Source organism: Danio rerio, chromosome 15, assembly GCF_049306965.1.
Source record: "Danio rerio strain Tuebingen ecotype United States chromosome 15, GRCz12tu, whole genome shotgun sequence".
NCBI classification, from domain to species: Eukaryota; Metazoa; Chordata; class Actinopteri; order Cypriniformes; family Danionidae; genus Danio; species Danio rerio.
Genome location: NC_133190.1, coordinates 3,304,189 through 3,318,560, shown reverse-complemented (window position 1 = coordinate 3,318,560; position 14,372 = coordinate 3,304,189). Strand labels below are relative to the sequence as shown.

At 41.8% G+C, this 14,372-nt stretch overlaps 1 protein-coding gene and 1 long non-coding RNA gene across 4 annotated transcripts in view; one reads left to right on the top strand and one right to left on the bottom strand.

Moving 5' to 3' along the window:
* Positions 1-3,525: 3,525 nt before the first annotated feature.
* Positions 3,526-13,301, top strand: LOC141377990 (uncharacterized). Its single transcript, XR_012391228.1, has 3 exons — positions 3,526-10,167; positions 10,638-11,354; positions 11,571-13,301. It is a non-coding gene; the product is annotated as an uncharacterized lncRNA (long non-coding RNA).
* Positions 8,670-14,372, bottom strand: part of mtus2b (microtubule associated tumor suppressor candidate 2b) — a 60,287-nt gene continuing 54,584 nt past the window's right edge. For 2 of the 3 annotated variants that reach the window (XM_073924241.1, XM_073924242.1), the window contains exon 15: positions 13,866-14,358. In XM_073924241.1, the coding sequence (XP_073780342.1) occupies positions 14,151-14,358 (208 nt within the window). In that variant the 3' untranslated portion in view covers positions 13,866-14,150. Of the gene's footprint in view, positions 14,359-14,372 lie in introns of all 3 variants that reach the window. The other variant, XM_073924243.1, reaches the window with a different exon arrangement.

Here is a 14,372-nt window from a genome sequence, read left to right as displayed (position 1 = left end):
GGAAGATCAAGTTGCGTGTGGTGTGGCTTTGCTCTATTTATCCAATATGTGTCCCTATGTCTGAAATATCCTGAAGCAGCTATACTGTTTTGTACTGTCACATCGCGTGAGATTCCCGCTTTTTTAAGATAAATTTATATAACATTAATGAACATCAGTAACTCGCCAGCAACTTATTTAATGCATGTTCCTGTAGGAAAAAAAATGTAAATAATTGGAAATCCGGCGACCGCAATAATCAAACCCTTGGGAACAACTGTGGTCGGAACCAAAGTTCACAGGTCTGTGTTCTCTGAACTGCTATCAATCGATGGACGTCTTCATTCTGATTGCTTGCCGCCGAACCGCGTCATAGCTCATTACCATAAAGTTGACTTCATTTCAACTCTCCTCGACGCTCACGCCGGCGAAGACGCGCCGCGCTGCTCCTCGCCGCTTATCGTCGCCTATCGCCGCCGGCTTTCATTGAAAATGAATGACTTCCGGCTACTTTGACGCTCTCGCCGCTTTCGGTGTGAACGTACGGTAAGAGTTGGTAGCGTGCAGCTCTCACAGCTGATGGCAATTACCATCAGTATTAAGCGACCAGCTGCAGAGAGCGATGCAGATTTTTCACTACAGAAAGCCTCAAATGACTGAAGAGATATAACATCAGCTGAGCTGAATCCAGAGATATCAAGCTTCCTGAATCCAGTGTGGTTGACGATGCACACTGCAGTGGTTAAGCTGAATTATTGTCTCATTCCTGGCCGTTTCGGTACTTCTAAAAAGCAGTCTGATAAAAGGCAACAAGTCTTTTTTAAGATGCTGTCCCAACCATGCATTTCTGGATGAGGTAGATCCTATCTTCAGCTGATGTACTGCTTCACATGTTGGGGGTTCAGCATGTGGACGCGGTGCATGCAGACAGCTCAAATCCTCACTACGAGGGCATGTCTGTTGCACAGATGAGATAGCACAGATCACCTGGGGATACTCATCCAGAGGTCCTCAGATTATGCAGAGTCACTGATTGGATCCAAGACCAGCGACGTGATGATCCCAAGGATTCCATATCCGGGACCAGGCCATATCCTGAGCTGCTGCTGCGCTGATGGTCGTGGGGAGTGGAGAACATGAGTCTGATTCCAGTGACGCTCCAGGGACAGACGAGTCTTCACTGAGGCCATCTTCCAGCCTAAACCACGACGAATGAAGTTCTGCACAAGGCTTTTGGCCAGCGGAGAAATTAAAATGGTCGTGCCCAACTGAGTCTGGTTCTCTCAAGGTTTTTTTTCTTCACTCCCATCAGGTGAAGTTTTTTTCCCTCTCCGCTGTCGCCACTGCCTCGCATGGTTCAGGATTGGTAGAGCTACGCATCGATGAATTTGCTCTTCAGTGTTTGAACTCTCAGTAATGATTAAATCACACTGAACTGAGCTAAACTGAACTGAACTTAAACACTAAAACCTGAACCACACTGTTCCAGTTACTATGACCATTTATGTGAAGCTGCTTTGACACAATCGACATTGTAAAAGCGCTATACAAATAAAGCTGAATTGAATTGAATTGAATAGTGGCTTGCACTCGCAACAGTGCAAGCCACCCCTGTTGTTCCCTGTGAAAGTGGTAAGCAATCCTCCGATGTGAGGATTACAGTGGGAGCTAAGACAACACCTCCATGCCAAGTGCAGACCCCTCACTCCTCCACAGTGCGCCCTAACCAAGCTTCGAGCGGTTGTGACGGTTCATCTCCCAGGATGCTCAAGCTTCTGCTCAATGACACCGGAGATCAGACACTCATTGCTGCATCAGAGGGTGAGCTGAGCTGTCATGTTCAGATGACAGACCGGGCCTGCTACCACCCTCCAAGGTGCAAAGCATGGTCACGGATCTGGAGTCAGGTATGATGGCTGTGCTTTTTCAGGCTGCTTCAGCGGTAGGACTGGAGATGGCTTGCCCCCTGGTCTTGCCACCGGACACGCATGAGGGTGCAAGGCGGGGGCTTATATGAGAAGTAAATCCTCCCAGCCCCCATCCCTTTCTTCCCAGGGGCACACAGTGAGCACACACACATGTATGGAAGGTGCCCTTCCTTTCTAATCTATTGATGGTGCGGCCGCCAGCGGGTACAAGGCTATTTTCCAGGTGGTGCGCGTCACCTCCTGAAGGGGTCAGCTGAGACTCCCGTCCAAGGTGTGTTATTTGTCTGTAAATGTTTTAGAAAGTAGACTCCTATGCTAACCAAAGATTGATTTAACTCATCAAAATACAATGATAACAGCATTATTAACGTTAACAATGTAAAGTTCTTTCAAAATTGTATTTACTACTGTGGTTCAATGGATTGTCAGCAACTTTACAGTCTTGAGCACCACACAATTCCACAGAAATCATTTAATTCATTGAAGAAACTTTTTTTATGTTGAAAACATTATACATCATATCATTCAAATCATGATATGCTACCATTTAAAAGTTTGTGGTTATTAAAATATATTTTAAACATATATTTTATATCTTAAATCATATATTAATTACACTTTTTTTGGCATTTTTATACAAGGATGCATTTTCTAAATTAAAAGTTATAGGCGTAAGTTTACAAAATAATTCTATTTCAAGTAAATGTTGTTGGTGAACATTCATTACATTTTATGTCTAATATTTATGGAGTCATAATACGTCACTAAGGCTAATTTTACATGTATTAAATACAAACTGTATGTTTACATTTTGATCCATTTGTACAGTATTTTATTGTAAATATATTATCATTGATACCCACTCACCGGCCACTTTATTAGGAACACCTTACTAGTACCGGATTGCACCCGCTTTTGCCATTAGAGCTGCCTTAATCCTTCATGGCAGAGAATCAACAAGGTACTGGAAATATTCCTCAGAGATTTTGGTCCATATTGACATGATAGCAGTTGCTGCAGGTTTGTCGGCTGCACAGTTTCCGTTTCAGTTTCCTGTTTTTAGCTGACAGGAGCGGCACCCGGTGTGGTCTTCTGCTGCTGCAGCCCATCTGCCTCAAGGTTGGACGTGTTGTGTGTTCAGGGATGCTCTTCTGCAGACCTCGATTATAACGAGTCTGGCCATTCTCCTCTGTTTTCTGACATCAAAAGGCATTTGTGCCCACAGAACTGCCACTCACAGGATATTTTCTCTTTTTCGGACCATTCTCTGTAAACCCTAAAGATGGTTGTGAGTGAAAATCCCAGTAGATCAGCAGTACTCAGACCAGCCCATCTGGGACCAACAACCATGCCACATTCAAAGTCACTTAAATCCCCTTTCTTCCACATTCTGATGCTCGGTTTGAACTGCAGCAGATTGTCTTGACATGCCTAAATGCATTGAGCTGCTGCCATGTGATTGGCTGATTAGAAATTTGTGTTAACGAGCAGTTGGACAAGTGTACCTAATAAAGTGGCCAGTGAGTGTATGTTCAGCGCACCTAAAACATATTATCAATACATTCATAAAGAGACACTTTAAAGCCTGAAAATAATATGTAGGACACAGAATGCTTTTAAATATATTTTAATATTTAAACCCAAAGTGCAATAAAGTGCAACATAATCATCAAAAGAGTTATTAAATGCATCACAACGGTGATAAACTACACTAACAAGGTTTGAACAAAACTTCTTATATCACAGCTTTAAGACATGCTTTTCCATTCGCGTGTTGGTACACAGATCACACGTAAAGCTCATACAAGCTGTACAACGCCAAGCAGGAGAAAAAAAAACATTCAAGAGGACAATTGATCGTACAGTCATCTTACAATCCTCCCTTAAATAATTATCCAGTTTGCAATTTACAGTAGCTGATAGAAACAGTTCAAAACAAATGAACACTGTTACCATTTACTCAACCTCATGTCTTTTCAAACCTAATGTGGAGCCTACAACAATAGCTCATAATATGGATTTAGAAAATGTTGTATGAAGTTGTCTAGACTAGTTCACTTTAAACCCTTTTTGAAGCCTGCAGTTCATTTGATGGAAAACAAAACGTTTATCATTAAAAAAAACAGTACCATCTACTGTACTAGTGTTTAAATTTTATAAAATGCTGTCAGCCAATATATATATATATACACACACAATTATAATTTAGCCTACCCAATTCATCTGTACCGCATGTCTTTGGACTGTGGAGGAACCTGGAGCACCTGAAGGAAACCCATGCGAATGCAGGGAGAACATGCCAACTAATCCAGCATATGTTTTATGCAGCGGATGCCATTCCAGCTGCAACCCAGTACTGGGAAACACACACTCACTTTTACACACACGCTCATACACAACGGCCAACTTAGTTTATTCATTTCACCTACAACTGCATGTCTTTGGACTGGGGGGAAAACCGGAGAACCCGGAGGCAACCCACGTGAATGCAGGGAGAACACACAAACTCCACACAGAAATGCCAACCGATCCAGCCGAGGCTCAAACCAGCAACCTTCTTGCTGTGAGGCGACAGCACTACCTACTGTGCCACTGCGTCACCTATAAAATTACTTATTAAATAAATTAATAAATTACTTGTTTTGACTGACTTGAGGACTTTATAATATAGGTAAAATATATTGAAAGCCATTATTGCAAACTATACTTGTCATTTATGTTTAGTTAGGGTTCAAATTTAAATGTGATGTCTATTTAAATAACTTGTAAAGTAAAATTATTAAAATGCCATTATTAAAACATGTAAAGCAAAGCTTTGAATTAGTTCATTCATTTCATTCATTTTCCTTCAGCTTAGTCCCTTTATTAATTCAAGGTCCCCACAGCGGAATGAACCACCAACTATTCCAGATTGTGTTTTATGCAGGGGATGCCCTTCCAGCTGCAACCCAATACTGGGAAACACCCAAACACACTCACTTTCTCACACACATACACACACACACTCATACACAACGGCCAATTTAGTTCATTTAATTCACTATACTGCATGTGTTTGGACTGTGGGGGAAACTGGAGCACCCGGAGGAAACCAACACCAACATGGGGGGAACATGCAAACTCCACACAGAAATGCCAACTGGCCCAGCTGTGACCCAAACCAGTGACCTTCTTGCTGTGGGGCGACATTGCTAACCACTGAGCCAATCATGCCGCCCTTTAATGTGTTTCCTATTATAAGTACACTTTTAATTTAACTACTTATTCATTTCCATAAGGGTCAGATTCTTGATAACTTTATGTTTTGAACAAAGACAACAACATACAAGTTTGGAATGATATGAGAGTGAGTAAATAATGACAAGTTGTTGTTGTTTTGCTGTAATGTTTGTGAATTTATGACACATCAGAATTTCCATAATCATGTCCATGGGACACACACACAGGAAAAACAAGACAAACAAATCAGTTCATTTCACAACCTGATTGATTACAAATTTCCTTTCATTTATATTCCAAATGCAGAGAAAATGAAAAATAATCCAAACAGACACAGAGCAAACCCACCAAGCAGTCTTGTGTTTAAAAGACGTCTAGTAGACTTCCAATCCTAGATGGGTAACCATTCATTCATTTATTTTCTTTTTGGCTTAGTCCTATTATTAATCAGGGGTCGCCACAGCGGAATGAACCGCCAACTTATCCAGCATTCGATTTACACAGCGGATGCCCTTCCAGCTGCAACCCATCACTGGGAAACACTCTCATTCACACACATACACTACGGCTAATTTAGCTTACCCAATTCAAATACAGCGCATGTGTTTGGACTTGTGAAGGAAACCGGAGCACCAGGAGGAAACTCACACCAACACGGGGAGAACATGCAAACTCCACACTGAAATGCCAACTCACCCAGATGAGGCTCAAACCAGCGACCATTTTTGTTGTGAGGTGACATCGCTACCACTACGCCACCGTGCTGCCAAATGAGTAACCATTTATTGTAAAGTGTTACCCCTAGATGTATTGGTCAAAACAAGGTTAAATTTGGACTAGTCATCAAATAGACAGTCCAAGTTTAGCAAGAGTTCACACTTAGCTGATGATTGATTATAAAGCTTGTTTTGCATGCTGTCCTGGGAGAGAGCCCTGAGCTCATAAGATACTCGAGCCTGGGGCTCCCTTCCGTTTGCAAGGCGAGAGGGGAGTTTGAGCTCAGGTAGATCTGGAGAACTCCCCTGCTGTAGTAGCTAATGAACAGATAGTGATCGCTCTTAAGAGATAACTACTTACTAGGAGCATGTGTATGGTGCCGTTTTGAATTAGTCAGTTAACTTAAGTTGCATGTTTTTGGATGGTCGGAGGATACCGGGAAACCCATGTGTGCATGGGGAGGACGTATAAACTCCGCACAGAAATGTTGGCTGGCTTTGTAAGGACTACAACCAGTGACGTTCTTGCTGTGAGGCAACAGTGCTAATCACTGGGCCTCCGTGCCACCCATCTAGGAAAGGAGGAGGAGTAGGGGTGGAAGGGGGGGATTCTTCAAAACGAAGATGGCTGTTATGTGGAGCTTAGGGTATTTATAGTGGCTTAGGAATCGTCTGATTGGTGAATCATAAATTGAATAATGCGGGACCTGCTGTAAGCAATCATAAGCACGTGATCCTCTCGAAATTACTTTATAAATAAACATCACTAAGCCAAAACATCAATGTTTGGATGTCTATTAGACACCTTTTAAACACAAAAACATCTGCTGGGAATGAAAACAGAGTAGCATTATTCTCTGCAGAAAAGTAGTCGATGTTTACGTTGTTATTTCATTCAGAGCTTTTGATTTATTTGCTATATGAGTGAAAGACTGTACAATTACACGTCTGAAATTACATTAATGCTAACTTGTAAACGTATGCTATACATCATTTACTGTAGATGCACCATGAAGATGTTTCAGCGTTTATCAAGTCAAACATTTATAACGCACCTTCCTGACCTGAGCTGATCTCTGGCTGAGGTAATGAGCACAAAATCCAGTGGTATAAAACCAGCCATCAGCTTTATACTGTCCGTTATGATAATTGTTACTGGTAAACATCCAGAACCATTTTCCCTCTATGTTTGCGCAAACGTTAAGGCCGAAAAATGTAAACTAATGGTTTTTATAAAATCAATCATGGTCATTTGAGCACTACTAAGTACACTTAGACATAAAGTAAAGCATGTATTGACCCCTCAGGACATTTAACATGTTTGCTTACACGACAGTGATGTATAAAAAAACAACAACAGACATGTATGCACAAAAACATTGTTAGAATGATCCTTATTTGTAAAATGCTGACTAAAAATGCTGTATTGTACAGAAATATTATGCATCTGCGTGCATATACGTGCTTCAGTCGGCCTTTGTCATTTTAATTGTTGACTATAATTAAGGTTGACATGATTATAGATGAACAGATTTTATTTTTTGGAGGAAAATGGTAAAGATAGTCACTATTATGACTTTTTTGGGGGGAAATTTAGAATTTTCAAGCCCACAAAATGCAGTCATTGTGTAAACCAATGGCCAGAACACACTTAGAAATTGTGTTTTTTAGTTGTAAATCATTGTCGCGTAAACAAGAGTAATGAAACATTCATGACTTTCAGGGTGCTTTCACACCTGTGAATCTATTCAGTTGTTCTGAAACAGAGATTACATTGTTACATTGTTGCTCTTTGCTCTTGGAGCGGTTCGCTTTCACACTGCAAAGTTTCTAATCGGACCAAAAGAGCTATAACAAGTCACGTGCGAGTAAACTCTCCTCACATTGGTCAGAGTGTCAGGGTTTATTTTGCAGCGTCCCGCTCAGCTGTCAGGAGAGGTGGTGGTTTGGTGGTGATTGACAGGGTGCGTGCGCGTGACGTGTCTGAGGAGAGATGCAGTGGGGAGGGGTGAGAAGGGTGCGCGACAATGCCTATTAGAGGACTGGGAGAGAGACGTGAGATTACAGAGAGATCATCACTCGTTTGCGGGCATCCGGAGACTCGCGAAACTTCCCGCCCTACTCATAATTCTCTCTTCATATAGCCGTATGCCTATTACATATCCATAAAACACTGTGATATAACCGCGCTCAGATCGGATCGCTTTCTCACTGCAATCGAACCGCTCCAGGGTTCGTTTCAATCGAGCTGAGACCACCTCATTCAAGCGATCTCGGAGCGATTACTTTGGCGCGGAACAGAGCGCGATTGCCCTGTTCACATATGCCAATTGAACCGTGCTAACTGGGCAAACGAGACACGTTCCGAAACAAAAGTGTAGGTGTGAAAGCACCCTCAGACACTGTTCTGTTCCTTAAGTCTGAATCCTGATTTTTACCTCAACATACGCAAGAATACAAGTTCATAAACAAGTAATGATTTACATAATACACAGAACTGTCGTTGTAGGACACTCAGTGAAAAAAAAAAAAACAGCCGAAATACTTTCTGGTTCTTATTCACAACCTCCTGCATCGATAGCATGGCTTTGACGTGTTAGACCCTGAATGTGTTACTAAAATAGCATCAAGTCTTGGTAGAGGCCTGCGTTTTCATTTCAAGAACTGAGGTACTACTTCACATGCTCGAATCACACATGGAACACGAATGGAACGAGTGGAATACAGTTTTGGAATTATGTTCAAAAATCTTATTAACCCTTTGACATATACAGCGCATCCGGAAAGTCTTCATAGCGCTTCACGTTTTTCACTTTTTTTTTGTTACAGCCTTATTCCAAAATGGATCAAATTCGGTTATTTCCTTAAAATTCTACACACAATGGGCCATAATGACAATGAGAAAAAAAGTTATTTTAAATTGTAGCAAATTTATTAAAAATAAAAAATCTGAGAAATCACATTTACATCAGTATTCACAGTCTTTGACGTGAAGCTCTAAACTGAGCTCAGGTACATTCTGTTTCCACTGATCATTCTTGAGATGTTTCAGCAGCTTCACTGGAGTTCACCTGTGCTCAATTCAGCTGATTGGACATGATTTGAAAAGGTGTACACCTGTCAATATAAGGGCCCAGGATTGACAGTGCATGTCAAAGCACAAACCAAGCATGAAGACAAAGGAATTGTCTGTAGACCTCTGAGATGGGATTGTCTTGAGGCACAAGGCTGGGGAAGGTTACAGAAACATTTCTGCTGCTCTGAAAGTTCCAATAAGCACAGTGGCCTCCATCATCCGTAAGTGGAAGATGTTTTGAACCACCAGGACTCTTCCTAGAGCTGGCCGGCCATCTAAGCTGAGTGATCGGGGGAGAAGGGCCTTAGAGAGGTGATCAATAACCCGATGGTCTCTCTGTCTGAGCTCCAGCGTTCTTCTGTGGAGAGAGGAGAACCTTGCAGAAGGACAACGATCTGTGCAGCAATCCACCAATCAGGCCTGTATGGTAGAGCGGCCAGACGGAAGACACTCCCCGCCTTGAATTTGCCAAAAGGCATCTGAAGGACTCTCAGACCATAAGAAACTAAACTCTCTGGTCTGATGAGACTAAAATTGAACTCTTTGGAGTGAATGCCAGGCGTCAAGTTTGGAGGAAACCAGGCAGCGCTCATCACCAGGCTAACACCATTCCTACAGTGAAGCATGGTGGAGTTGGCATCATGCTGTGGGGATGTTTTTCAGCAGCAGGAACTGGAAGACCAGTCAGGATAGAGGGAAAGATGAATGCAGCAATGTACAGAGACATCCTGAATGAAAACCTGCTTCAGAGAACTCTTGACCTCAGACTGGGGCGACGGTTCATCTTCCAGCAGGACAATGACCCAAAGCACACCACCAAAATATCAATGGAGCGGCTTCACAACAACTCAGTGAATGTCCTTGAGTGGCCCAGCCAGAGCCCAGACCTAAATCCTATTGAACATCTCAGGAGAGATCTGAAAATGAACGTACACCGTCGCTTCTCATCCAACCTGATAGAGCTTGAGAGGTACTGCAAAGAGGAATGGGCAAAAATCCCCAAAGACAGGTGAGCCGAGCTTGTGGCATCATATTTAAGAAGACTTGAGGCTGTAATCGCTGCCAAAGGTGCATCAACAAAGTATTGAGCAAACACTGTGAATACTGATGTACATGTGATTTGGCATGTCTGTTATTTGTTAATAAATTTGCAACAATTTTAAAAACTCTTTTTTTACTTTGTCATTATGGGGGGTTGTGTGTAAAATGTTGAGATCAATGAATTTAATCCATTTTCAATCACAGTGGTGTGATTGTAACATTTAATGCATCACGTGATCAGCTGCTAAATTCAAATCTGCTTTCCCGTAATAACTGGCACTTGTCATAAATCTGTTTATTAAAACAAACAAAAAACACATTTGTTTTAGGATCCAGACATTTACGTTTAAGTACTAGCAAAAATGAAAATAGTTTCTAAAATACTTCTTGATGTCCATGGAGACAACCGCAATAATAATCTTAAACATAATCGGACAATGTGTGATATTTACATCAGATACACACTGTTAAGGCTGATTTAAACTTCTGCGTCAAACGCCGGCATATGCTACGGCGTTGACGCATAGCCCTTCGCCGTGGCCGTTGGCGTCACTGATGTGCACCTCTCAAAAAATGTAACTACACGTCGCAACAACGCGTAGCGCAAGCTCTGTGATTGGTCGGCTTGGTAGCGCTGACGAGTCTGGGCGGGACTGAGAGCCACGCAAATTGCGTGAGCCCAATGGAGCGATTGTTTACAAGTGTGGAGTCCCGTGAAGGAGCTTCGGATGGAAAGTTTTGTTTTGTGTTTACCTCATAGTTAAAGTTGTTGCACGTCCGCCGGTTTCTGCCTCAAAATGAGCGAGTTTGAGCCACTTGTACATCCAGGAAGTGTTCAGGAAAAGCAAAACAGCAGAGAAGAAACTCGACACAGAGGAACATTAACACCTCACTGCCAACTAGCGTTTCGGAAGTGTTAATGCAGACCAACAGAGACAGCGCGCAGAAGTATAAATGCACCGTTACGGGCGTTGCCTGCGCCGTGGGTTACGCCGGTCACTTGACGCAGAAGTATAAACCAGGCTTAAAGGTTACTAGAACATTTACTTCTCGCAGTAAAACAGCTATATACTTTCACAAACCAGGCTCATTCTGAAAATGTACCCCTATATACATTTCTGAAGAGCGCCAAATACGTCCCAGGTGCTACGTTTTTTGCAGTTTTTGTTTTTGTGAATCCACCAGAGGCCACTGTGCACGATTTTTGAGATCTCAAACTTCTCTTGAGAGTGCCATAAGCGCCAACTGTTCTTACTGTTCTCCACCAGAGGCAGCCGTCGACTGACGGAATGACTGACTGATTGACTGACCTGCCCTCCTCCTTCCTTAAACCCAACCAATATTGTTTTCGAAAGCACCGATTGACCCGACCCACTTCCCTAAACATAACTGACAGTGTTATCAATCAATCAATCAATCAATCAATCAAGCCTTTATTTGTCACTACACTTTCGTATAGCGAAATTGGACCCCCCAGACCATAGACAAAACATCACAAACAACTTTTCAGGGGAGACAGATCTTAGGAGGTAGCATTTAGAAACGAAGAAAGATACATTTGGACAGTTAGGCTAAAAAACACCCCCTCAGCTTGCCCTTACACCCCCTCAGCTTGCCCTTTTTATCCAGAAAAAGAAAAGCCTTCGTCTGATTTTTACCACGTTTTTAGATTTTACGACATCCTCACCCTATTATTTACTTGTTGATTTTATTTTTTGCTTTTTGTGTTTGTCCTACCTTCTTTCTGGAACTGTTCTTCGCCAGACTCGAACCCTGTTGTCATATTAATAAACGGTCAGCTGGTGAGCACGAAAAGGAAAGGCATCATCCAGCCCTGTATCGTTTGTTTTGAAAACAAAATACAGCTATGCGTACTTCTGGATACATAATTCGCGTTCTCCAGAAATGTATATAGGGCCACATTTTCAGAATGAGCTTGTGTTGTACTTTTATGTATTTCAGGAGAAGTTAATAAATTAACATGTTGTAAATCCAGCAGCTCTAAATCACTGAGGCTCTGGTTTCACGTCATAAACTTGACATGTCACTATAAAAAACTTTGAAGCGATGTATTCTAAACAATGGTCACATTAAAAAGCAAACAGAAAGGGACAGCAAGAGTGTTTAAAACTTGCACGTGTCAAAGGGTTAAATGTGTTTCGCATGTGTTTCACTTGCGTTTCAATTGTGTTCTCTATGTGATTATGCTTGTGTTATTTTGCTCACGTAAAAGTCTGACATTATAATAGTACAGTAGTGATATTGGTTTGTCAACCTTTCTGAATATTATACAAGTGCCCTCACTAGTGTCCACATGAAAGCAATTTGAGCAACTGGAAGACTTATGATACATACTGTACAGAAAAGAGGAATATAAACAGCAATGACCAATACTGTAGCGTCAAGTTCACAGGCAGTTCTTACAGCTTAAAGCATTTCTGTAAACAGGGATAGTTGAAATGAAGACTTGAGGATGTCAAAACATGAGAGAGTAGAAGAAGGTAAAGACAGCAGGCTGAAGTTTGCAAGTCGTTGACATTTTTGTGTTGTCAGTCCTTGCTGATAGTGGTCAAACATGTGAATGGACCACCGTTAAAAATACATCGTAAAATCAGGTTTGTGTTGATTTTTACGCTTCTATAAGCGGACATGCTAGTATTTAACTAAAACATCCATCGTAAAATTGCCTATAGAGGGGTTTTCCTGCTGGGTTTACTGGTTTGAGTAATGCCTGGGTTTGCACAGGAGCTTGCTGGTATGTGGCTTTCCCTCAAGAAAAGGCAAATATTCCTAGTAAAACTGGTGTATATATCACCCTGAATGTTCTTTGGAAAAACTTGACACCATAGGCAAAGGTTAGATGCAAGTGTGTCATTGTTCAGACTATTTATTATGTTTAAAGTGGCCGACAATAATAAATATTCATAACAACAGGAATTAATCTGCCGTATTTTTGAATTGTGCAGAGCTGTAGCTGCTTAATTACGTCTATGTCTTTCAATACCGGTCATTATGGTGATACTTGGAGAGACACTTTTTTCTGAGGTGGTACTTGGTGAAAAAAGTTTGAGAACCACTGCTCTAGTGGGATGAAATCAACTAACTAGTCAGAACTAGAGACTAGAGTCCCACTATTTTATTCCTGGTTCATTCATTCATTTTCCTTGTCGCCACAGCGGAATACACCACCAACTATTCCAGCATATGTTTTATGCGGTGAATGCCCTTCTAGTAGCAACCCAGTACTGGGAAACACCCATACACACTCATTCACACGAATACACTATGGACAATTTAATTTATTCAATTTACCTATAGCGCATGTGGGGAAAACCGGAGCACCTGAAGGAAACCCACGTCAACAGGGGGAGAACATGCAAACTCCACACAAAAATGCCAACCTCTACCGTCTTGCTTTGAGGTGAAAGTGCTAACCACTGAGCCTTTATTCCTGGTTGTTTGACTTTAGTTTCCAAATGCTTGATTCCAACTGGGTTCCCCAGTGTTCTCCTAAAGCCTACATGAAACGAAAATTGACCTTATTTACTCTGTAAGTCCACATTAATGGTTTAAAGCAGAGGTGTCCTGGAGAGTTTAGCTCCAACCCTAATCAAACACACCTGAACCAGCTAATGAAGCTCTTACTAGATAACCTAGAAACTTCCTGTCAGGTGTGTTGAAGTAGGATGGAGCTATACACAGCAGGACACTGGCAATCCAGGACAGAGTTTGGATACCCCTGCTTTAAAGAGACACACAGATGGTAAGGAGGTGCGTTTTATATTGTGGACCATTTTAAGCATCCAAAAGACTCAAGGTGTGGTCCCGATGGCTAATTTTTTCTAAAAATGTTTGCGGTTGTCAAAGCAGAGTGGTTCAAGAGCTGTAACATAAAAATAAATAGGGTTTGTGTTTTGGATAGATAGGAAAAATCATGACGTGTTCAATACTTATTTTACCTGCTGTATGTTCATGATTATTTTGTTCAGTCAAGCTCCAACCCAAACCTCGATTACATTATCAAACCTACCAATTTTAAATTGAAGCAACATCCAACTAAATACTGAACCGGAGGATGAGGTATAGCATTGGCGAATGATAAATCATCCGCTTGTTCGTCCAATCAAAATCCACATGATGAACAATATGTGATAAAGATTTTAAAAAAGACAGAGGTGGAGAATTGGGCACTCATCTAGGGAAGGACTGCGGTCGGGAGGGTGAAGCAGGACTAGAGGCTGGTCGATGGAGGGGTGATTGGGTGGGAGACATTCGAGGGCTTAACTCGCCCGTTTGGAGACGCCACATAAGCTCTTCATTGGTGCGACTCAGACGCTTCTTCTCATTGCTCTCTTTCTCAACGTGCACATGCAGGTTGGCATTTTCTTCTGACAGTTGCCTGGTGGTATTAAG